This window comes from Indicator indicator, chromosome 30 (assembly GCF_027791375.1).
Source record: "Indicator indicator isolate 239-I01 chromosome 30, UM_Iind_1.1, whole genome shotgun sequence".
In the NCBI taxonomy this organism is placed as follows: domain Eukaryota; kingdom Metazoa; phylum Chordata; class Aves; order Piciformes; family Indicatoridae; genus Indicator; species Indicator indicator.
The window spans coordinates 1,758,751-1,783,780 of NC_072039.1; the positions used below are offsets into that span (position 1 = coordinate 1,758,751).

At 47.5% G+C, this 25,030-nt stretch overlaps 2 protein-coding genes across 2 annotated transcripts in view; one reads left to right on the forward strand and one right to left on the reverse strand.

Annotated features, from left to right (window-relative positions):
• The first annotated feature begins 1,972 nt into the window (after positions 1–1,972).
• Positions 1,973–14,945, forward strand: PAFAH1B1 (platelet activating factor acetylhydrolase 1b regulatory subunit 1). The gene is made up of 10 exons (XM_054394205.1): positions 1,973–2,173; positions 2,542–2,626; positions 5,322–5,396; positions 6,359–6,565; positions 8,494–8,662; positions 10,243–10,345; positions 11,110–11,338; positions 12,675–12,776; positions 13,339–13,495; positions 14,872–14,945. Exons 1-10 carry the CDS (start codon positions 2,142–2,144, stop codon positions 14,943–14,945), a joined length of 1,233 nt encoding a protein of 410 aa, XP_054250180.1. The 5' UTR covers positions 1,973–2,141.
• A 4,910-nt stretch (positions 14,946–19,855) lies between these two features.
• Positions 19,856–25,030, reverse strand: part of CLUH (clustered mitochondria homolog) — a 39,855-nt gene continuing 34,680 nt past the window's right edge. The window contains exons 24-26 of the mRNA XM_054394145.1: positions 24,404–24,538; positions 23,055–23,128; positions 19,856–21,785 (exon numbers count right to left, since the gene is read on the reverse strand). Of these exons, the coding sequence (XP_054250120.1) occupies positions 21,617–21,785; positions 23,055–23,128; positions 24,404–24,538 (378 nt within the window). The 3' untranslated portion in view covers positions 19,856–21,616. The remainder of the gene's footprint in view (positions 21,786–23,054; positions 23,129–24,403; positions 24,539–25,030) is intronic.

Consider the following 25,030-nt stretch of genomic DNA (forward strand, 5'->3'; position numbering starts at 1 on the left):
TACCCTTTAAGTATTTATAAACATACATGAGATCCCCACTCAGTCTTCTTCAGACTTAAAAGCCCCAATTCTCTCAGTCTGTCCTCATAAGAAGGATGTTCCTGTCCCCTCAGCATCTCTGTAGCCTTTTGCTGTACCCTGTCCAACAAATCCCTGTCCTTGAGCTGGAGAGTCCAGGATAATGTCTCACCTGTTGCTGTCCTCAATGCTTGCCGTGCAGTGCTGTGTGGTATCTGATGCAGATAAGCCACCAGCAGAGCCAGATACAAGCAACTTGCAGTTTGAGCTTATTTTGAAGCAGACAACAGAGCCTAGATGGGTTTACAAATCACCTCCTGCTCCCCTGTGATGGATAAGCAGCCATTCATGGTACAAGCTTAGTGTTTACTCTGTTTTCATGTAAGAAAGGCTTTTATTTAAAACCAGCTCCCTACCAACAGGGTTGTCCAACTTTCACAGTCAACCTCGCTGGTGGAGCTTCCTGTTGTCTAGTGGAGAAGCAGGAGAGCAGAGGCAGTGGGGACATGTGCTTGCTGAGGCAGCTGGTAGGAAGGTCCAAAACCAAACTGCTCTCTCCCCAGTCTTTGTGTTGTGTTCAGTCAATCTCAGGGCTAAAGCTGGTTAGTCAGACTTGCTGAACAGCTTGAGTAAATGATGTGTTACAAACAGACTCCTGTCAGGTATGCAAGAAATGCCACCTTCAGCAGTTCTTGTGGTGCCTACAAAGAGTACCTGCAGTGCAGCAATCCAAAGGCAGTGCTGCTGAAGGAGGCATGCTGATGTCGTCCTGACAAACATCAGAACCGTCCAGTTGAAGGAGGTTGTTCACTAAGAATACCAACATTCATGTACTGAAGAAGGTACTGAATAGGGTGGGGGGAAATGAGCCATTTGTGAAAGGCACAGTTCTGGCAGACCTGAACACCTCAAATTTGAGCTGTGTTCTCGATTAGCTTATGTTGTCAGCTGTGTAGTCATCAAGTCACCATCTGAACCCAGCTGTAGTCACTTGTGGCAGCTCTGCCCCATGGTAGTTATGCTGCTCTGATAGAGTTTAAGAATGTGCTCTACCCCAGGTATGAGAGAGGTGAAAGTTTAGCTGCAGGTGAACCGTGCTAACAGGACAGAAAAGAAGGCAAGTGTTGTCTTTTAGAGTGTGGCTCTTGGGAGCCTCTTCAGATAGTGTTACTAGAACAGAAAAAGTCATTGAATAGAACTGAGTGATAATCTACCTGCAAAGTTCACGTGCTGAATGATAGCCCTGGTCTGTAATGCTGCTGTTTGGGTGGATCCCAGTGAACTGTCTAATGCAATGCCATCAGTGAGCTGCAGAGAGACTCTGTGTGCCTTGATGCTGTTGGTTATGGCCTGAAGTGTGCCATGGCACCCTCCATAGCTCTTCTGGAATGATCTTTTTTCAAACTCTCCCCAAAGCTTGAAAGTTAGAGGAGAGCGTTGGTGATCTCTAGTGTGTGCTGAAGATTAACTGAATGAACCTTGTGGGTTTAGTTTGAAGTGAGAAATCCACAGAAGATAAATTCGGCATAAGCACAGAGGGGTTTTGGGGGGTAGCTTTTTAACAGGAGTAGTGAGTGCCAACAGTAGGCTTTTTATGGTGGGCCTAAATTCCTTTAATCTCAAGAAGATAGGATGGAGTTGCCTACAGGCTGGAACCAGTTTGTGACTGAAGATGTCAGCTTCAGCCACCCATTTCATGAAGGAGAATTGGTGGGAAGATGGGGAGTAAGGGAAGTCTGTGAGGTGCCCTGCAGGCTGCTCAGCCCAGGCTGGGGCTGTGCTGGAGGGGGCATAGCCCAGACTAACCCAATAAAACTGCAACAATTCCAGCCAGATGGTTCTGCCCAGAGTGGTGGTGCAAATTACAGAAGTCTTCATGTCAGTCCAGAGGGACTGGATGCTTCTTTAAAGGAAATTAATGGTGTCTCTTTCTCTTCCTTCTAGATGGATTGAATCTTCTGTGCTGAATGCCTCCAGATTTCCTATTGGATTTCACGTCTGGAAAAATCCTTGTGATTTGAGCCACTCTGGCAGACTGAATTTGTGCATCCAGGGTTCCTAAGACTTTAGATCTTGAGGAGGCAGCTGCTGCTGAATCACGTTAACCTGACATCGCAGCCACAATGGTGCTGTCACAAAGGCAACGAGATGAACTGTAAGGAATCAGCATTTGGAAGTTTGGGGTCATGTTTTCATCAAACCTTAAATACTCACTCTCCTTACCTGGTAGATTTTAGATTTAGATTTTGTGGGCTCTGCTCACAGTTCTGCTCAAGTGCCATGCACTGGGGTTTAGGTAAATCTCTAGAGTACATCCTGCTGTTGGCATCTTGGAGCAAAATCTGTTTGCCAAAGGACATCTATCAAATCTGCTTGGGCTTTTGACAAACCTGATCATTCTGGGTGGTGTGCTGTGTGGAAGACTTAGATGTTGGTCTTACTTTTTTGTAAAATAAAGGTCTGACTCAGATCCTCTGCCCTCACTCAGAGCTGTGGCTGAAGATGCTGTTGTTTGCCTTGCAGAAATCGAGCAATAGCAGATTACCTTCGTTCTAATGGCTATGAAGAGGCATATTCAGTTTTTAAAAAGGAAGCTGAGTTAGATGTGGTGAGTTCAAACCAGATTCTTCATCTGCATTTGAAGTAAGAGCCTGTATTGTGTGCCATTTGCACCCTTTCTGAAGATCCTTATCTGTTATCTACCTGTTGGCTCACGTGGTTTCAGAGCTGGAGGTGATAAACTCCTACAGCTTGTGGTCTGGCCAGAAAATTAAGAAACAGTCATTGGATGATTTGGTGATTTCTGAGCAAAACTCTTGTTCTTCTCTTCAGCTAATGACTCAAGCATGTTTTAAATCTGTTTGGGTTTGTGTCTAGCTACCACTCAGCCATACAATGCTGAGTTTTTCCTGCCATGGCCTTTCAGGGCTCTAAGTCCTAAGAGAGCCTGGATACTTCAAGATGAAAAGTGCTAGAGAGCAAAGCTAGCAAAAGGCAATATAAAGATAGGTGATAGAAGGTGGTGTTAACACCCAGCCCCAAAGACATGGCCCTTCACTGGCCTTGCTTCAGTGACTGCATACCTGGAGCATCTTGTGTGGGGAGAGGCTGAGAGCTGGCATTGTTCAGCCAGGAGAGGAGAAAGCTTAGGGAGATCTTGTTGTTTATAAATAGCTGATGGGAGGGTGTTAAGATGACAGAGCTGGACTATCCTCTGTGCTGCCAGTGACAGGACAAGGGCCAGTGAGCAGGAACTGAAACATGGGAAATTCCATGTAAACGTAATACAAAACTTTGTTTTTCACTGTGAGAGCAATTGAATGCTGGAATAAGTCACCCAGAGAGCTTGTGGAGTCTCTGTGCCTGGAGACAGCCAAAACATCACAGGACACAGTCCTGATCCTGGGCAGTCTGCTCCAGCTGACCTTTGAGTAAGGAGTTTGGACTTCATGATTTCTCGAGGTCCTTTCTAACCTGAACTATTCAGTATTCAGAAGGATGTGTTTAATTTTAGCACATTAAATTTCTGTTTCCTGCTGTTGTGTCCATCTCCCCCTCCCCTCCCTGTAACTCATTTCCTTAACTGGGCTTATTCTTGTCGTGGAATTCTGCTTAACAGCATAAACTTTCTGCAACCCCAGATCAGAAGGCTCTTCTCTTGTAACCAGATCTGAAATGGTGTAAGATCACACAGCTTTGCAGGCTGACATCACTTGGTCATATTTAAGGAACAGGAAGACAGAACAGGGTTGCTTTTGTCCTCTTCTTTATCACAGAGCAAACGGCAGAAGCCTGCTTTGGGGCTGGGTCAGTGCTAAAGTCACTGCCTCACTCTTGCATACCACTTGGGTCACCCTAGAGTAGCAGGGCAAAGCTAAGTAGCTAATACAAATTGATCAGTGCTGGTAAGCTACTCTTGTTAGACCATACAGATGAGAATGACTTAGAGCAGTCACTTCTTGTGAGTTAATTCTGTTGGTTTACCTTTAACAGATGATTCTTGGTATGGTTTTAACCTTGCTACTCTTTAGCACAGGAGGTGTGTGATTTATCTGAACTAAAGCTCCCCTGGATACAGCTGGATTGAGCAGTAAACTTGTGTGCTGACTTCTGATAAATCCTTGCCTTTTCTGGATTAGGAAGCTTGACTTGTTCTTTTACCAAGTTGAAGTTTGACTTAATTTCTCCAATCTGCTTCCAGGATCTAATAAATAAGTAGAAATGACAAATTGGAATACCATCCTTATAATTGAAAATCCTAATACCGTTCCCTTATCTGCCTTATCTATCAACCTAATTAAGTCTTTTCTTCCCAAAGGTTAGAAAGCCAATCTAAATAGGCTAGATGGTCCTGAGGGAAAGAGAAAATGCAGTTGCTGGAAGTTCCACATGACTTTCTTGCAAGAAAGTCTGAATTGGATGGGGCTACACTAAAATCACCAAAAGTTAAAGGCAGAAATTACTTCAATAAGTTGAAAGGATTCAAGTATAGCTCTGCACAGAGGGATTGCATTTTCTGTACTGATCTCTCCTGCAGATAGCTCCAGCCTTTACGACTGCTCCTGAAGTAGCAGGTTACCAGCTGGTCTCTGAGCCAGGTAGCCAGTCCTCAGTTTCTCTGGAGTAAGCCATGACACTGTCATTTTCCTCCTGCCTTTGTTGTTCTCCACCTAGTTGAGAATGATTCTAGTATGAGATTTGTCCTTTTGTACCTGGAAAGAAAGTGTGCAGTGTTTAAGGACTCTTCTGTGCCTCTGCTGTTGTTTTCCTTCTGTGGCTTTTCTCCCTCTTTCTTGTGTTAATAGATGGGAGGCAGAAAAAAGAGGAGTAATCCCCTGGCTTTTACAGTAACATCAGCTGCTCACTGTTGCTCCTCAGCTATTCCTTAGAGCCCAAAGGAGAAAAATACTTAGCAGAAGAAAATTACTCTTCATCAAAGTTTCATTAGAGGTGCACAGTCAGTGCTGATTTCTCCAGTGTGTGAGGTGGTGTTCAGTAAGGCAGGTGTAGTCTGCCTTCTCCTGCAGCTACTGAAGATGTAGGAGAAAGAGTTTAGAGCTTGTCACGGAAAGGTAGCACCAAATATTGCACTGTTACGGTGTTAACTAGAACCAAGTTATCAAACCCAAAATACTCAGAGGTTTTCAAGGGAGATGGAGTGTGTGTAATCTTTTCCTGAATTCCTCTTTCTGTAGTCAAGAGGTTTTTATTATAATGAGGTGTTTATGTTGCCTTTGAAGAAACACTTCAACAGGCTTTAGAACTAGAATGTATTAATTAATTTAAATGCTTCTCCTCCTCAGAATGAAGAGTTAGATAAGAAGTATGCTGGACTTCTGGAAAAAAAATGGACATCTGTTATAAGATTACAAAAGAAGGTAAGCAGAGATCTGATGGATTGACTTGTATCAAGAGTTACCACTCGCCACTGAACAGAACATTACATATTGTCCTCGTCAGACACGTGCAGGGCTTAGAAAAGATGTCTCAAGGGTTAATTTTGAGGACATTGAGTAGGGAAAATAGAGAAATCTCTGTTGTGGAAGATGTTTTGTCTCACTGCTAGCAGAGACATCCTCTGGGTTTCTTTCTGAAAATGCCCTGGCTGCAGTTTATGGATGGCATGTGCAGCTGAGAGCTGGAAAAGGAAGAGATGCCTTAAGGCGCTTGTGTGCATTGAGTAGCTGTCTCCAGAAGGCTTGACTGGCTTGGAAAGTGGGTAAAAACCTGTGCTTTGGCCATTACCTTAAAGGGCAGAAACCATTAACTCCAGTGCATTAGAGCAAGAGATTCTGCTGCAAGTGCACAGTACAGAACTCTTTTTAGTAATGCTTCAGTGGAGCTGGAATGGATTAAAGGGGAAAAGAAAAATAAGCCCCAGTATGCTGACAATAAAGACTATGTATTGTGCAGGTTAATGTATGAAGTGTTTAACTACACCTTCAGTTTCTCTCTGGGTAAAGATGCCAGCTCAGGGGCACAACCAACTACTGCAGCACTGGCATTCCTTTTGTTAACCTCCTTCAATCCTCTGTCACAAGAGTAGCCTAAACATTTGTACCGTATCTGAGTGTGGCTTTGTAGAACTTCCCTGTCAAAATATTTGGGAAGCTGGAGAAGAAATAAATGTTTAATGGTTAAATTGTGATAAATGATGAATTTGGGTTTGGCTTTCAGGAGTACCAGCGGTATTGAGTGTTGGTAATCAGCCTGGATCTGTCCAGTCTTTGCTTTATTGTGAGTTTGGGAGCCAGTTGCCATTTGGGTTGTGAATGAATGAAGGTGAGTTAGATCCTGTACAAAACTAGAAACTGAGTGGTCTCCCTTTGAAATTCTGTAGGTAATGGAATTAGAATCAAAGCTGAATGAAGCTAAGGAAGAATTTACATCAGGTGGACCTCTTGGTCAGAAACGAGACCCTAAAGAGTGGATTCCTCGTCCTCCAGAGAAGTACGCGCTGAGCGGGCACAGGAGTCCTGTCACTCGAGTCATTTTCCATCCAGTGTTCAGTGTTATGGTCTCTGCTTCAGAGGATGCCACAATAAAGGTATGTGCTTGCTAGAGAGCACTCAGCTGGGCAGAGGATGTGTGATGGGTCACATCAGTGCTGCCAGCTGGGCATGTGTTGTAGTGGTGAAGATTATTGCAGATTGTGACACTTCTCTCAAGGCTGTGTCCTGTGTAAGCTATACGTTTGAGTTTTGTGCTGGTCCAGTTGATATCTTCCAGAGTATTTTACCACCTTTTGACCTGAGGAAATAGTAATTAAGCTCATGTGGATTTATAGACTGGAGAAATAGATAAAGGATTGGTAGGGGAGGGATGTGTTTTGGCTGCTTGGCAGAGGAGGAAGGGTGTAGTGTATGAGCAGTAATGTGAAGAGAAGGAAGCCAGCTACCTTGAGGGTTCTAAGTGTTGATTTTCAAAGCTGAGTGACGGTGGTTACTGAACAGAAAGGGAGTTCTTCCTGTTGGTTTTACATGGGACATGCTAGTCCCTTGAAATCCCTGGAACTAAATGTCTTCTTAGGCCCTTATCAGGGTGTACAGTGGCATGAAGAGATTTGTTGTGGTAAGCAAAGAGTTTCTCATTTTAGCATGCAGTAAAGACCTGGTCATGCATTTTGTTGTTGTTTGAATGTCTCGAGGGAATTATCCTGATAAAGGATCCTTCTTGTTGTTCTTTTCTGAGTTGAAAACTGTTTGGAGAAGTGCTGTCCTGAACAACCTTGAGTCGTGTGGTACACAATGTGCTTGAAAACGCAGATTCTGGCAGTGGCTGCCTCCTGGAGAAGATGGGGATGAAAAGTGTCAGCCAGAGCTAGTTCATGAAAGGCTTTAACCTGTTCTTGTTTCTGCAGCAGGCTTGAACATAGAGGACTTGTGTGTCTTTCTTCAGGCAGACAGGGCCAGCTGCAACAGTGACAGCTCTGTTTGTTAGATGTTCTAAGAGGAGCCTAATTAGCCGTGGGTTTGCTCCCTCTTATGGATGCACTGGATGAGTTTTCTTATTCTTGGAAGTCGAGCTGTGGAGCTTGATTTCTGACTGATGCATTTGCAGTTCCTGCATTCTGCTGGGATGATGGATTCTCTCTGTTGTGGAATGGGTTTAGCTGGTGGGGTTTTGTCTGTGTTTAGGATACAGTTGTAAATGAAATGTCTAATTCTGTGCTTGAGAGGGACAAAATCTGTAGGAGCTCGTTTTGTTTCAAAGGCTTCTGTTTGTGGTTAGATGATAGAAGACTGAGTTAATTAGGAGGTGAGAACGGGGGCTCTGTGCTATCACAGTTATTAACTGCAAACATTTAATCTCTGGCAAATTCTGTAATCTGCTAATGTGTGCATCTCCCACCTCCTCCAGGTGGTTTGAGTTGTTATCCCTAACCCAGTGCATTCTGAATGGTGCTCTCTAGGATGCAGAATATCTGCAGTTTGGATCTGAAGCAGCAAGGACATCCTGGAGCCATAGGGAAGCTTGGGAAAGCGGGGGGGGAAGGGGGGGGGGCGGGGGGCACATGTGCACTGTTTAAAGATGGTGCTCTCCCCAGCAGCTGGAAAGGGGCTGTGTTGCCAGAGCTGGGGAACCAGCACAGAAAGGGGTGGAGAAAAAGTTTGCTAAGTGTATTTGTTCTGTCTAAGGTTTCCTACATTGATCTTTACTTTTAAAGGTATCCAGTGTCAAGACTTTGAGATCCAGTGGCACTTACTTCCCTGCTGTGTGTATAATGCTTTACCTTGGCTGAGAGATAGCTTTCAAGATGCATTAATTCAGTTTAATTACCCAGTGACAAAATCATATAAAAACAATGCTTATTTTTCTGTGCTGTTGGGCTCTTTAGGGCTCTCTCTTTCTTTTGTCTCTTGCTCAATTAATTATTGAATAAGGTGCCAGACTAGCCTGCAGAGTGCAAACGTAAGGCTGGAGAATACAAAGAGTAATAGGCTGCTGTTAACGGATTTTCTGTTCACTTGTCAGGTGTGGGATTATGAGACAGGAGACTTTGAGCGAACCCTTAAGGGGCATACAGACTCTGTGCAAGATATTTCCTTTGACCACACTGGCAAACTATTGGCCTCCTGTTCTGCTGATATGACCATTAAGCTATGGGATTTCCAGGGCTTTGAGTGCATCAGAACTATGCATGGTAAGGTATAAAGGGAATTGATTTAGTGGTCTGTAAAGTGAAGGGATTTTATTACTATTTTTTTTTTTTAATCCAGGAAAACTGCTGATGTGGAAAGGGTTTGTAAACCAGAGTATTGTTCTAAAGAAAGGGGGTGTGGGAGGCACTTTGGTGGTGTGAGTGCTCTGTGAATAAGGTATATGTTTAGTGTCTATGGAATGAAATGGCATCTCAGATCTGCTGTGGGAAGCATCCCCTAATGATATTGAAATGAAATGGCACTTAGAGGGGTTTAGTGCTAAAAATCAAACGTTTAGTGGACAATAAAACCATGCCTTCAAATCAGTGAAAAATGACCTTCTTCACCCCTCTGTTTGCCTGCTGCACTGCCTCAGGAAGGAGCAATGAGGGGGAGAGGGGCTGTGTATGCAGGGCATCTCTGTCTCCATCTCTGCTGGCAGATGGATGTGCCCTCTGCATAGGCTCAGAAGCCAAAGGAGAAAATGAGAAAGTAAACCCACCACAACTGAGTCTCTGATCTTGACAGCAACAATTTTATAGTCCCCATAGAAAAGCATTTTTATACTGCTGCTTGTCTTGCTTTTTTAATGTCTTCTTGTAGAAGTGTTGGGTAGGAATAAAGAGTCTTTGAGGCTCATGAAAACACACACACAAGATAAAACAGAAAGCTGTTGACTTCTGTGCATCTTCAAACACCACAGAATACTATTGCAGAGGAAGCACAGAGGCTGCAGCTGGCTGATAGCAAGCAAATGAAGCAGTGCTAGAGGGGCTGCTTGGCCTTTAAAGCTTTCTGTATGAACACACGTGTAGTGTGTGCAGTTCCATTATCTGGGGGACATGAGTGTGGGTGAGCTGCCTTCAGCTGGGTTACATCCCTTCAACTCAATTGCAAGTAAAAAGAAACAATCTTTTCAGTGAGGAGTTGTAAAACACCCTGCTTGCACTGAAACCAGTAATCTCTGACACCTCAGCTGCCTGATCACTGGTGTGAGTTCTTTGTTGTGGTTGGAGTTCACTGGGGGCTCTGAGTTCTTAGTGGAAGGAGTGGAAATGAAAATGGGGAAGCTGTCCGTGGTAGTGCATGGCTTACAAGGTGCAGTGTGTAGCTGCCAATAAAAGAAGAAAAGGCAACTTATTAGTGAACTTAGTGGCTCTAACCTTTTGGAAAAGAGAACATCAGATCTTCAGATGAAAAGAGGAAGCTGTTTAATGCCTCTTAAGATGCTGAGAAATGATACCTACTCCAAACTGATCTCAGAGCTGATCCCTTCCTATGTTCTGTCCCATCGCAGCCGTGCAAGCGTCACTTGCAGCACTGAGTCTCTGGCTTTAAAACATCTTAGAGGAATCAGTAAGACCATTTCAAAGCATGCTCAGTGTCTGGGTTCTAAAAATGTAAATGATTATTTCCTAAACCCTCAAGCTTACATGTAAAGATTATTCCATAAAATATGCACCACTGCTGTAGCTACTTGCCCAAGATAAATGAATAGCCAGTCCTGCATGCTCTGTATGTAACAAACTGTTACAGTACCACTTCAGAAAGGTTTTATTGGTTGGTTTGTTTTCTTTTTTAGGTCATGATCATAATGTTTCTTCAGTAGCCATCATGCCTAATGGAGATCATATAGTTTCTGCCTCAAGGGATAAAACTATCAAAATGTGGGAAGTCCAAACAGGGTAAGTGCACTTCTGGCAAAACATGGGCACCTAAACAAAGGCAGTGTAAAGCACTGCGTAGGAAATGGGTCAGGGAAGTCTTGAATGTCAGCAAACACTGTCTGAATTAAGGTATGATATTGTGCCCTTTAGAGTCATGCTTTGCAGGATTCTGCCTTTGATCAGTAAGCACAGGGTTTAGTGTTTAGTACTGGCTAATTAAAAGTGCCTTTATCTCTCTGGGAGCCATGAGTGCAGAGCACCACAACTCAGGACCAGGCAGAAGTATAAACTCGGTGGGGAACCAGAAGCTTAGAGCATGAGAGGGGAGAAATCTGTTACCTTTCTTGACATCAAGGTGTCTCCTGTGCTTTTGGCTTGGGGGGGCTATGGGTAGGGTTGGTTTGCTGGGTTTTGGTTTAGTTGTTTTTTTTGTTTTACCATTTCATTCATTGGCTGTCTCTGGATGACCTGTAAATCTCTGCTTGTTCTTAAAACACCTATTTAGTGCCAACTGTCATGTCAGCTTCTTTGTTTTCCTCCAGGCTTCCTGTTTTCTCCCTCAACAAGGATTTGCTGGTTCTTAGCTGTCACTTTTTTCATGTTAACTTCCTCTCCACGAGCTGTTTTCTGGCCCTGTGCATCACGCCGGACGGCCACGTGCACACTAAAATATTTTATCTTGACTTCTAAGAGCAGGTCAAGCATCTTTCCATCTGAAAGGCATCCCTGATGGCCTCACTGGAGGGTGGGTTGGGTCATTGCTGTTTCTCTTCTTTCCACAGTTACTGTGTGAAGACTTTCACGGGTCACAGAGAATGGGTGCGCATGGTGCGGCCTAACCAGGACGGCACCCTCATTGCCAGCTGCTCCAACGACCAGACCGTGCGCGTCTGGGTGGTAGCAACAAAGGAGTGCAAAGCTGAGCTCCGGGAGCACGAGCACGTGGTAGAATGCATCTCCTGGGCCCCCGAGAGCTCCTACTCCACCATATCAGAAGCTACAGGATCAGAGGTAATGCCTCCAAATCGGCTCAGATAGTAAGATTTGGGGCTGTGCTCAAAGTTGCTGGGTGCTGCTTAGAGTAACTGAGGTTTGCTCTCAAAGCACTTGGCAGATCTGGCAGGCATCCTGGTAACCCCCATCTTGGCTTCATGGAATCTGTGCTTTTGTGTATTTGAACAGTAGGACCCTGCCCCTGTACTGCCTCAGGTGCACTTTGGGGAGATGCTCTGTTTCTGAGAAGGTTGGGAGTGGGACTGTATTCCCATGTTTCAGCAAAGAGATGTGGATGGCAGCTTATCTGGCATAAACTGAGGGTTATAAGGGTGCTCAGCAGGTGAAAGTTGTGGGAAGCAGAGAGTCAGGAATGCAGAAAGCTGCCTTGGGGGCACTGCACTGGAATGAAGCTTTGACTGCCGTGTCCTAGTGTGTAGTGTTAATGAGAGAGCATTCTTCAACAAAAATAAATCCTCCCTCGTGTGATCGCAGATACATCTTCTCTGTTTTGGTTACTGAAGCTTCCAGAAAGGCTTACTAAAGGTCAGCCAAAATTGCCTCCTGAGGATGACAGTGTAAAAGAATGGCTAGAAACGATCTCCCTTTTTTAGCTGAAAAATCCCAGGCATTCCTGCCATGCCCTCAGCCTCACAAAGGACCCAGATACCCAAGGGGGAAAGTAGATACGCAACAGGGATGTGTTTAGTAGTGGATTTTTCAGGTTCCACTCGAGTTTTCCTTGGATCTTTTAAGGATGTTTATAATCTTTTCATTAGAAAGTCGTTAGATTCTTCCTCCGGCAGTGCTGCTGCAGCGCCTGCACTGCCCTCTGCTGGCCTGCCCGGCACAGTGCAGCGCTGGGCTTGCAGCCAGCAGCAAGCGACCTCCGCTTCAGCTGAAGGGCTGAGAACTGAGGCTTGTTTTCATGCTTTGCATGGCAGTGTGTAGAAATAAATTCAGAGTAGGAGCTTGTCAAAAATTCCTAAACGTGCTTTATGTGCTCTGAAGAATGAGAATGCCTAGCTCTGTCTGCCCTTCAGACTCCTCTGTCCTGAGGTGTCCCACTCTACCTGAGCCATGTCCACTGTTAAAAGAGGATGTCTTGCAGTAGGCACGTGTGGATTCAGAGTATTTGGCTTGGTGCATCAGCAGGATGTAATTTCCTTAATAGATTAATTCCTTTTTTTGGTGATTATTTCTCTGGTATCAGTAACAAAATGGGTTGTGTTCATGAGCTGGAAGCTGTCACACGATCTAATGTTGCTACTAAGAAAGAGCACTCAGAAGGAATCTGCTTCCTCCTTCCTCTGTGTCCTGTATGTGCTGTAACCTACAACATAATTTTCTGTAGACTAAGAAGAGTGGCAAGCCTGGGCCTTTTCTGCTGTCTGGATCCAGAGACAAGACAATTAAGATGTGGGACATTAGCACTGGCATGTGCCTTATGACACTTGTAAGTTGATTGGCATTTCTCTGCTGCTCACTGCTGAATGTGTAAACCCAGTTGGAAGGCAATGAATCCTTACATGTTTGTGTTCTCAAGAGAAATAAGACAAGCACTGGAAATGCACAGCTGTAGCAGCTGATGTATTTCAGATCTTGGTGGTGTTAAGCAACACAGACTCTCCACATGCAGTTTGACTGCAGGAGTGCTGTGCTGTAGTTTTGTGTCTCCAGAAGTGCTGCTCCTCGCCTCAGCTGTCTTGCGTAAGGTGCTGTGTTCTGGCCTTCCTGCGGGCTGAGAACTGCTCTGCCAGCTGGGGTTGGGGAGCAGAGCTCTGCAGGTCACATGAGGGCTTCTGTTTGCTTCCAAAGACAGTGCCATTGTTGGCAGAGCTGATAGAGGTGCAGTGATAGAAGCTGAAGATAACCTTGGGGTTCTTGGAGGGGTTTGGAAGCGAAGCGCGGTCCTTGCGGGAAGTGGGCAGGGAGGTTCCCTTGGCTGCAGCATTAGCAGTGGGATGCTTAGGCTTGGAAAAGATGCACCTGCTGACTGCTGTCTCCTTGTGCACAAGGTGGGCCATGATAACTGGGTACGTGGCGTTCTGTTCCATTCTGGGGGAAAGTTTATCTTGAGCTGTGCTGATGACAAGACTCTACGTGTCTGGGACTTCAAGAACAAGCGGTGCATGAAAACCCTCAATGCGCACGAACACTTTGTTACCTCTTTGGGTAGGTATCGGCCTGCAGTGCTTGCTGCACACCTGCACCAGCCAGAGCTCACCACTGAGCCACACAGACCCCTTCTGGGTGCTGGTGAAGCTTTCTGCTAGGTGTGTTTTAATCAAGCAAAGGACAGTGCTGGAGTTTTCTGCTTCTATGGCTAGTGTTGCACACTGCATAAAGATGTTAACTGCCAGGGTGTGGTGGAACCTTCTCCATGGAGTGTGTAGGGATTTGGGGAATGCTCTGTTGAAAATACTTGCCCAGTGGAAAAGAAGAGAGAAAAGAAACCAGGTTGGCCAGGGAGGTAGTGGCTGCCTCCTCCCTGGGGGTGTTCATCCAACCTGGCCTTGAGGCTTTGAGCAGCTGAGTCTAGTTGAGAGGTGTCCCTGCTCATGCTGGGGAGGTTGGAGTCGATGATCTTTAAGGTCTCTTCCAATCTGAGTCATTCTGTGATTCAAACATCAGGGGAGGCAGAGAGGCACAAAGCAAAATGGTAAAAACCCCTCAGCACCCTGAACGTGGCGTTCCTGGCTGGCATTGCCAGATCTGGGCAGACAAAACCAGTCCATATTGGGTCTGAAAATCTGGCTTGCAGCCTGAACTGCCTGCAGTAGGAAAAAGTCAAGTTTCTGGTGATGACCTTAAGTAAACAGATGAAGTTCTGTCTTCTGGTAGCACTGGAGGGCTTTACCAGTTTGTGATGTGTTGGACTCCTCTCTGTTGTAACTTCATCTCAGTTTCTCTTCCATAAAATTCCTTTATGGCTGAACCAAAAGCAGATTTTTTTTTTTCCCCAAGCTTTACAAAATTTCATCATGAGAGACCTTTCAGTTTGGAGAAGAGAAGGCTCCATGGAGATCTTATTGTGGCCTTCCAGTATCTGAAGGGGGCTACAAGAAAGCTTGGGAGGGACATTTTAGGGTGTTGGGTAGTTATAGGACTGGGGGGAATGGAACCAAGCTAGAGGAGGGGAGATTTAGATTAGACCTTAGAAAGTAGGTCTTCACCATAATGATGGTGAGACACTGGAACAGGTTGCCCAAAGAGGTGGTGGAAGCCTCAGCCCTGGATATCTTTAAGGCCAGGCTGGCTGTGGCTCTGAGCAGCCTGCTCTAGTGTGAGGTGTCCCTGCCCATGGCAGGGGGTTGGAACTGGCTGATCCTTGAGGTCCCTTCCAGCCCTGACAATTCTGTGATTCTGTGAACTTGGCCTTCAGAACTGCAGACCTGATGAGCTTTGAAATGGAGTCTTCAAGCTGTTAGAATTTGTTTTTTTTGGGGGGGGGGGGGTGTTGGGGATGAAGAAGGAATGGCCTTGAGTGAGAGTGGCAAAGACTGGAGGTGTGGATTCCCTCCTAACTTGAGCTTTTCTGTCCCCTGCAGATTTCCACAAGACGGCACCGTACGTGGTCACTGGGAGCGTAGATCAAACAGTAAAAGTGTGGGAGTGCCGTTGATTGCTTCACATTTGAAACCCCCTCCCCACCCACCCCACCCCCATTTTTTTCCTCTGAATGCACTCAGATACCATGGTTACCCATTGAGCTCTGTTTAAATAAATATTGTCCTTTCATGTAAATTATTCTGGATGTAGATTGAGCTTATTAAATGTTACACACAAAGTATTCATGCATGGTGAATCCAAATTGTATACTGTAAATTTACATACGTTGTCTAGAAGTACCATAGGTTTAAGAACAATGGGCTGGCATTGGTCACATCAGACCTTGAGAAGGCAGAAGTTGGCTAATTGGAATAGGGCACTTAACTGATTAGTGTCATTCTGTGTCAGATAATTATTCCTGTTTTTTGTTGGTTGGTTGTTTTTTTGGGGGTTTTTGTTCTTTTTTTTTTCTTTCTTTCTGCTGTCTGTTGGTGCCTGAATTGGTGACCTCATTTGGGAAAAATAAACAAAACAAAAGTTTTGTAGGGCTCTTTCAGAAACGTGTATCTATGTAACATCACTTAAGTGTGCTTAAATAAATCTCTAAGAATACTAGATCATAAGGCTGCAATTCAGAGATCTTCTGAACCTGCTGTGTAATTAATGGAGATGAATTAAACTCTGGAATATTTGTCATGAACCATTCTTTTTTTTTTCTTTATTTTTTTGGTTTTTTGCCAAATCAACAGAATCCACTTGTTTTGGTCTCCTCTCATGCAAGGGTTTGTTGATATATTTATATTAACTAACTGTAAACCTGAAATAAGACAACAAATTTTGAGTAGCAGCTGATGTGATAAATGTATTTATTTTTTATTTGGTCATTCAATGGTTAAGCTGTGCTGTTAAACTAAGTTTAAATTGTTTTCTTGTTTGCTTTTTCTTTTTTATTTTCTTTTTTCTAATGCTAGACAAACTTCCAGGAGGAGTTGTCCATCCCACTAGAACTTAGTGATCTAATTTCCAGTAGAGCTGAATCTCCCAGACGACTGCCATGGTACAACTTGCTGTTTGCTCTCTTGTTTGTTAGCAATGTGCAATTCCTGTGACACCAGAGTATCAAAGTCCACTTCCCTCTGACCTGCTTGCACAGGAGGCTGGGCTAGGCAAAGGTTTCTTGCTTTCTTTAGTGCCTCCTTGGAAACCCTTCTGAAAATGAGGTGATGCTTGGACAAGGTGGAATAAAAACATCCTGTGGTTTGGTAGTGAGACATAGATTGGGGTACAGCACTGAAATGCTTTAAATACCTTGAGAATCAGATTGTGACAGACTGATGCAGGCTTCCAAAAGAGAAACACCACCACCAAAGCAAAGTCCATCTGTGGGAATAAACCTTGGAACCCAAATCTATCAGCCCAGCTTGGTTGTTACTGGGATTTATCTTGGATGGTGAATGCAGCTTTTAATTTGCAAATTCCTCAAGTTAAATCTTGTGATCTGAAGCAAAGTAAAAGATTAGAAATTAATATTTTAATCAGCATTTTTTGGTGGCAGATTCCACTGTAGATAACAAAGCTGACAGATACTTATCAGACTAACCAGGTCTTTTTAAAAGTTCATTCTAAAATGTACCAGATGAAGAAGTTCCCAGTCTGATGTTTTAACAGGTGACCTTGTGCTTTGTTTTACCCTCTTGGCTTTTAAAACTGTCCCTTTTAGAAGTGAGACTCCTTGGCCAGTGTGGGGAGGGCTGCAGGCTGTGCACACTGAACTGCTGTGAGGGCTGAGGGGGCTGATCCCCTGCAGCCCCCCCCAGAGGGATCCATTCTTCCCTGTGGAGGAGATGGGTGTGGGGTCAGATCCTGGCAGGGGGGAGGAGAGGGAGTTGTGAGCTGGGTGTTGTGGAGCCAGTTTCAGATTCAGTGCTTTCTGTACTTTGCAGTGTGTGTTTCTGCAGTTAAAGCATGCACCAATAAAGTATTGTTTTTGTTAGCTGCTTGGGCTGGAAGAATTTTGCTGCTTTTGGGGTATTTTTTTGTTGGTTTTTTTTTTTGGTCCTATTTGAGAAGGGCAAATCCAGGAGTAGTGAATCTTCCAAAAGTCCTCAGTGCAACTGTAAAGCAACCCAGCTGTTTAATTCCTGCTAGGACCTAGCCACTTTCTGATTTAAGTCTCAAGTGACTCCCCACTCATGTACAGAATTCCCAGACATGGCTGAGACATGAAAGGTACCTATGAAGTGCAAGCTGTCTCCTGCATTTTCCCCCTCAACTGACCACTTTGCAAGGCTGAGGCCCCTGTGCAGTGCTGGTGTGGCAGGCTCTGGGCAGCACTGCAGCACTGTAGCCAGCAGTGAATGATCTCAGGGATGGTCCTGCACGGATCACAAGCTGAGGCCCTGGTTAGACCAAACGTGAGAGCCCACACAGGAGCTGGCTGCTCAGGGTGGTGCCATGCTGTGCTGAGCTGCTCCTGCCCAGCCTTCCCTCAGCTCATCCTCTGCCTTCCCTCTCCCGGGAGGAGGTTTGGGTTACAAAATAACCTTCAGCAGAGGCTTTAAGAGGTTGACTGCTGCTTTGTCAACTTGTGCTTTCTGAAATTGGCATCACTTAAACCCCCTCTCTCTCAGCTGTGTTACCAAAACAGCAAGAGGCTTGTTGGCTTCAACCCAGACAGACATTCCAGTGCCCCACGGCCGCAGTGTGCCCAGCAGTCATGCCCAGCAGTCTTAGATGCATTCAAAAACCCAAAAGTGCAACCTTTGTTGTGGATTTAGACAGAATCTGGAAGTTGCTGGTTTGTTTCTTTGGTTTGTTTTTGGGTTTGTTTTGTTTTTTTTTTTTTTTTAGAGCATCTTGCACTTTAGGAGATTCAAAAGGAACCCGTCCTGCTTTTGTGTGTGGTGTGACCAATGGTGTGCCCGGGGCACTAATTCAAAGGAACCCCCTCCCCGCCCCCCCTAGTTGCTAGTGAGTTGTGCAGGGGCCGTGGAGCACTGTAGTGTGTGAGAGCTTTGGCTGTAGACTCACCAGCCCCAGCCCAGCTGTACTGTCAGTTTCCTGCTTCTCCTCTCCTCCTGTTTTTATGTGAACTGCCTGAGTAAAAACCACTCTTAAATAGCTTTTCTGACTTGGCCTGAAAGCTATTTAAAAGCAAAAGATGAGACTTTGTTTTTGTAGACGGTGGTGGCTTGGTAAATCCTTTTCATGGTTTGAGTGTTAAGCTTAAGTTGTGAGCTGAGTGGAGGACAAACACACTCGGAGGGAGCTGTTGCTGCCTGGCTGTCCCCTGTGTTTGGAGTCACCCTGCTGGCCAGAGCAGGTGCAGAAGGTGGTCAGGGTGAAGGTGTTAGGAGGGGGAAGGGTGAGCTGGGTTTACAAGTCACACCTGGGTTGAACTGGCCTTTTATCTTTCCACTGTGTCATGTAAGTAGCTGCTTTCCTGTCCTGCCTTTCCCTTGGGCTTCCCCAGTTCATGCTGAAGATGATTTAGCAAAACCTTCCCTCACCTTTTAGAAGTTGATCCTGACATTGACATGAAGGCAAAGGCTGAGTTTTGTCATGAGAAGGATGTTAGAGGTTGCAATCAGAGCAAAAAAAAAAAAAAAAAAAAAAGAGTTCCCAGCCTGTAGGAGCTACCTGAAGCTATTGACACGATTTAAACAAAACCCAATCAGTCAAGGAATGTATATAATACTGCTCTGTGTTTTACAGTAAGATTTGTTGCTCTCAGACTGTGTAAAACAAAATTTATTCATGTTTTCTGCATATTAAAAAAATCTTATTGTACCAATTGGTAAAACTATTAAATGCATATAAAACCAGACCTGGCTTTGTTTCCTTGGATGCAAGAACTGAAGCTGTTCTGAACAGGGTATTCCACCCTTCACCTTTGGCTCCAAGCCTTTCCACTTCCCTTTGCTGTCCCTTGGGCTTGCTTTGAGGACACCTAAAGGTGTTCTTCACAGCATGGAAGGTGTTGGAAGGGACCCATGGAACCTCCTCTGCTCCTTCTTGAGGCCCATGGTTGCAGCTGGAGCAGTCACAGGTGTTACAAGTGGGGGTCTGTAGGAAGCTTTGTGGGTGTTGATGGAGCTGGGTTGGCAGGTGGTGTCCTGTGCTGTCCTGGAGGGAGAGGTGGTGCCTCCAGACTGGTGCTGGTGGCTCACAGCTGCTGTGTGCTGTATGGGACCCCACTGGGGAGCTGTGTTTGGAGCTGGGTGGTGTTTCCATGCTGCTACCTTTCCCTTGGGGTCCTGACTGCCCACCCCTCCTCCGGAGCTGGTAGGTCCTTGGCACTACTTTGAGTCAGTTCTTTTAGGTTCATTTTTCTTGAAGAGCTTGTGAGCTGAGCCCAGGGGGCAGCCAAACCCCCCAAAGGGAAGGAGAAAACAGAACAAATCTTGTTAAGTGCAGTTATGGAAGAGCTGTGTGGCCTCAGCAGTTGGGTTTGCAGCCTCCAGCTTTACTTCAGGTGCTTAAAAAAGCCCAGGGAGCACCTGGGCTCTGCTCCCCCCTTTCCCTCCTGAGCAGGACGGAGAAGCAGCTCCTCTGGAGCAGCTGTAGTCACCAGAGGGTGGTTTCTGCTTCTGTGGTTTTGGGGTTGCTGGGGCGCTTCTGGTCTGAGTTTTATTACTGGTCTCTTGGAGTCAATCCCTTTGTCCCCAGGGGCACTTTGTCAGAGGAAGGGGATGGGAGTTTGCAGCTCACCGAATGTTCCAGTGACCACAGCATGGTCTAAAATGCTCCAGGAGCCACACAGGTCAGTGAACCAACCCCAGCTGTGAGCATCACTGAGGAGGGGCAGCTGGGGCAGAGGACAAGCCCCTGCAGGTAGAGGAGCACCGAGTGGGGCACTGAGCCCTGTTCTCTCCTGCTAAGAGGAGGCTCCAGTGCTGGTGTGCACCCAACACCCAGCTCCAGGAGGTAAAGAAACCAAATAAATACCTACAAATAGTTTAAAAAGCTTTTAATGGACTGAAAGACACTAGGAAAAAGAAAAATCTTGTAGGAAAGATGCACTGAAGTCATTTATTGATTGCTTTCCAGGAAATTCAGAATCTCTCTACTTAGGAGCAAGTTCTTTGCAGCAAAGACTCCTCCTGCTTCACCACCACCTCGACCACCGTGGAGGCTGCTCCTCTCTTCTTCCCCCCAGGGTTACAGGTACCTGTGGTGCAGGGCAGGGGACCGAGGGCACAGAGTGTGGCGACAGCACAGGTTCTCCAGAGGGTCAGTAAAAGCAGCAAGGCCAATTAGCAGAGGGGATGACCCGGGACAGACAGCAGGAGCGAGGGGCTGGGTGCTAGCCGTGGGTGTTCCACAGCTGGAGCTGTTTGGAGAGAGGACATTCAACTCTGTCGGCACACCACGGCCTGCAGTGGCCACCTCTTACCTGCCCTGGGCCTGCTGTGGCCAGGGGAGCAGCTGCTGGTCATGGACAGCCACCAGGGGATGTGTGTGTGGCAGGGAGGGGACAGCAGGCTTGGGCGAGTGGCATCTGCCATGGCAGCAACGTCCATTGCCAGCAATGGAAGCTCCTCTGGCAACCATCCTAAACCAGTGTGCAAAAAAAGGGAGGCAGGAGGGTACTGGTGGCAGTGCTGGGGGGCAGTGGGGGGTTAGTTCTCATTTACACTCCCTCCCCACAGCCTGGCAGGTTCAGGTATGAGTCCAGCCTGCCCCAGCTCGCCCCTTGGGTCACAGCCCAGCAGCTCTGGGCCAGGGGCTGTGAGCAGTGAGACCCCATCCCTGTTTCTGTTCCTCCTCTCCTACTCCCCCTTCTTGTAACTGGGCCCCTTCAGGGCCCCAGTTTCCTGCCAAGTCCCTGTGGTGCAGCCCTGGGTGGGTGGCACTGCCAGGCTGTGCTAGGCACTGGGTGTCCATCACAGGGATGGTTGTGTGCGTTTCCAGCAGCCAGCCCCCCCTCTTTGGATGCAGCACCCCCAGTGACTCAGAGCAGAGGTGGGGCTGGCAGTAGCATATATATCTCTCTATATATCTCATCTCTATCTATAGCTTTCCCTCAAAAATTAGAATGTGAATTACAAAACCCCCCTGAAATGCCAAATTGCCAACCAGGAGTAGGAAAAAAAAAAAAACAACCAAATGGTGAAAGAATTCCAGTGGCTGGATCCTGATGTAGAAAATGCTGAGCACCCCCAACCCTGCCCCTCCAGGTGGCTGCAGGGCAGCTGAGCCACACACAGATGGCTGCTGGCTTCTCAGCACAAACCAGGCTGGGACTGGGGCAGGGAGGAGGGGAAAAGTGAATCAACCTTTTGGCTCAGAATCCACAATGGTACAAGACTGCTGAGCAAGGGGGGTGGGGGGGGTGGTTTTGTACTGGTTGAGCAAAGCAGTGTCCTTAAGTCAACATAAAAATGACCTGAGAAATGTCACAAGCTGGATACAGTTCGTTTGGAATTGCTTCTGTACAGAGTAGAAAGAAGAGGAGGAGGAGGCCAGGCACACACACACGCAGCAGCCACACACACACTCAAGGGCAGGTGGCAGTGGTGGCCTCCTGGCCCCCTTGCCCTCCACACGTGGCAGCCAAGCCCAGTCAGACAGATACATTTCTCAGCTTAGTTCTTTGCATTGTGTATTAATTGTACCAGTGCAATAACATTGTCAAAAAAAGGAGGAGCTGCTCCCCAGGGGCTCCCAGCTCCGGGAGGGCAGAGTCAGACAAGGGTGGTTGAAACTTTTTGTTGTGTTTTGTTTGTTGAAGCGAGGTACACGTTAAGCAGAGCTCTGTGTTAAGGGGATCTCAGCAGAAGGCATGCTTGGCTCAGCCTCTTTCTCCTCCACAGCTTTGTCCTCTGGCTCCAGCTGCTCACCACTCTTTATGCTCTCCTGGAGCTGCTGGCGTCGCTGCACCTCTGCTTTAAGGTTCTCCAAGTCTTTTTGGCTGAAGGGGAAACCAGGAAGGGGAGCAAGCATTAGGAGTGGGGGGAAGCACAGGGACAAGGGAGTGGGAGGCTCTGGCACAGGCTGCCCAGGGAGGTTGTGGCTGCCTCCTCCCTGGGGGTGTTCAAAGCCAGGCTGGATGAGACCTTGAGCAGCTGAGTCTAGTTGAGAGGTGTCCCTGCCCATGGTTGGAGCAGATGATCTCTAAGGTCCCTTCCAACCTGAGCCATAAGGATTCTATGAAGTGCTCCCAGAACCTGCCCTCTTCTGCCAGGTGCCAGCAATACCTGAGCAAGGCCAGGGGCTAGGCCTGCCCTCTGGTTTTGAACAAAGGGGCTCCAGGACATGACCCAGGAGTTGCCAGTCAGTGACTATTGACAGCCTTAGAAGACACAGCCTCAGCCCAGCTTTTCCATCCCCCACAAATCCACTTTTCAACTAAAAGTCTGAGACACAATTTATAATGGAAAAAAGAAAAAAGCCAAACATTTTTAGGAGTAGTGCTGCTTGGAGAGGTCTTGATGATGATGATAATCAGGGCCAGCAGCATGACCTCAACTAATGCTCCCTGTAACCAAACCCTGCAGGGCTGGGGAAGGAACCCCTCAAGATGTGCTTAAAGCCCTTGCCCCTGCTGAGCAGCCTGGTCTGTGGCAGAGCTAGGGCTGTTCCTCTCTGCTCACTTCACCCCTGCTGGGCAGAGACCACTACCTGTACCCCACCACCTCCCTCTCTGCAAATGGAGATGAACAGAAGAATCCCACTGCTGCTGGGGGGATGGGCTGAGAACGTGAGGAGGGGAGATGTTAGCTCCTGGCTGCTTCCAGAGCAAGCCCTGGGACAAGTGACACAGGGGTGGCCTTGCCCAGTGCTCCATCAGCTCTGCAGGACAGGTGCCTGCTGCCCTTCAGCTCCAGAGAGCAGTTGGGGTGAGGTCAGATTGTTGCTCTGAGCTACAGGCTGGAGAGGGACACCCTGAAGGTCTGTGCAGTGCTCCTCCAGCCAGGTGCTTTAGTGCCACTCAGCAGTGTCCAGGGATCCTGCAGGGCATCCTTTCACCAGTGCTCAGGGTGCCTTCAGGGGACCCAGCAGCATCTGAAGCAGCTTTTCTGCAGCAGTGACAATTTCTGAGGTGGCTGAGGTCACTGGGACCTCCAGAGTCTGGGCCTGTGACTCTTACTGCAAAGGGAAGCAGTCTGGGGAGTTCTGCTGCCTCAGGAGCAAAGCTAACCCAAGCCTCCAGCTCAGACACCCAGGGGATTCACTCTACCTTAGTGGAATGAAGAGAATTCCATTGATAATGTTGAGCTGCTCCAGGACACTGGCCATACTGGGAGCTGTGAACTGCAGCAGGAGAGAGAAGAAGAGTTGGAAAGTCAAAACTCAGAACTCAGAGCTCCTAAGCAGGTCCAGAGACTAACAGTTCAAGCAGCTGAGGCCTCCTGTGACACAAGCAGCTGGAAGGTGGCACAGGTGCTGTTCTCTGCCTCTTTATACCCCTAAGTTAAAAAGCAGCATCCAGAGGTGCCAGACCTTGTGGGTGACCTCCCCTCAGAGGGGAGCACTGCCCCCTGAGCTCAGGAACATGCAGAGGAGGTGCCAGTTCAAACTGGGGTGCTTGCTTGGCTTTCTTTGTCTCCTCCCAGTGCTCTAACGAGGGTGAAGTCTTTAATCAGTGGTTCAGGGGCTGAGCCCCTTAGCTGGGCACTGTTTCCTGGACTTGGCCTTTTACTTGATTCAGGGCCCCCCAACAGCTGCCAGGAACTGCTCAGTTCTGTGCAGAGAAGAAAACCAAACCACTCCTTGCAGAGCAGGAGTCCCTTCTAGCAGGGAGTCTCTGGAGCTGGAGGCCTCCTGCCCAATGTGCTGGATCATGATCCTCAGGCAGCTGCTGGTGCACAGCAGGGCAGGGGCAGCACCCCCAGCACCCAGCACAGGAGCTCCTGTGTGCTCCCCTCCATGTGCCATGGTGGGGCTGGTGCAGAGGAGCTGCCAGGTGCAGGGGCAGATAAGAGCAGCTGGATTTGGCCCAAGAGGCCAAATCTGCTCCTGCTCCACACAGGGCAGGGCAGGGCCAGGCCCCCCCGCTCTGGTGCCCAGCCTCCCCACACCACAAGGTGCTTGGAAGGAGAACAAAGTGCCCTGCTGAGATGGCAGCAGGTTTTAGGGTGAGGAAACCGAAATATTTTTGGATTGAGCAACCTGCCCACAGCCAGTGAGTCAGCTGAGGGGCAGGTTGGTGCAGAGGTGTCCCAGGCACCTGTTCTGCCCAGCACCTCAACACCTCCTCAGAACCATCCCTGGGTCTCCTGCAATGCAGCTGCTGCACTCAGGGGGCTCAGGAGGAAGAGGAAGAGTCCAGAGGAGCTCTGCTCACAAGTGGAGAGCAAATGTCCAGTCCAAGCTGTCTGAGCCTCTGCCTTTGCAGGGACCTCCTGCCCGTGAAGGGTCTGCAGCTGGCACCGGCACCTCCTGCCCGTGAAGGGTCTGCAGCTGGCACCGGCACCTCCTGGCCAGGCCACATCTGCAGGCATGTATGCTCAGGTGTCCTTCAGGAGCAGGCAAGCACAGCGCTGAGTGCCCAGGGATGCTCTCCCTGCTGCCCTCACCCCAGGGTACCTTCAGGGGCATGATGTTGGCATTGGAGCCGTTCTTGTAGATCTCGTTCATTGTGCGTTGCAGAGCCACTGCTTGCTGGGTCAGGTACTTCAGGTACTCTGAGCTCTCTTTGGTCTTTTCATGGTGTTCTCCAAGCTGATCAGAAAAGAGAGAGGAAGAAAAGGAAACAGCAAATCACCAACCAGGGGTCAGCAATACAAATCACAACAGGACCCACACCAGGGCTGCTCCTACTCTCTGCTGGCTCAACAGCCTCACAGAAACTCATCAGAGCTACGTTTCACCGCCCTGGCATTCAAAACACAAACACAGAGGTTCCTCTAGGAGCCTGATTATCAGGATGACACAGTTCCACCAGGCAGGAGCAGGCCTGCAGGGTGAGCAGCATTCCCTCCAGCAGCTGTCAGACAGCCCTGAGTCACAGCTGCAGACCTGTTGGGACAGACCCAGGGCTGGGGCACAACTTTCCCTGCGGAGCAGCAGGGCTGTGAGGAGGAGGAGTTGCTGCCCATGGAGCAGCTCAGCTCCAAACTGCTCTGGGTCTGAGATTTAAAAGGCAGGTCCTGCAAACAGTGCAAAGAACACAGCAGCTCTTTGAGTGCCCTGGCAGAACGTGGTGCTGTGCCA

Bases quoted from the DNA above. Each gene is read 5' to 3' on its own strand.
- PAFAH1B1 (XM_054394205.1), top strand. From the start codon at position 2,142: ATGGTGCTGTCACAAAGGCAACGAGATGAACT. The intron at 8,663-10,242 runs GTAAGGTATAAA...TTTCTTTTTTAG, and splicing joins GTGCATCAGAACTATGCATG to GTCATGATCATAATGTTTCT. The intron at 12,777-13,338 runs GTAAGTTGATTG...CTTGTGCACAAG, and splicing joins GCATGTGCCTTATGACACTT to GTGGGCCATGATAACTGGGT.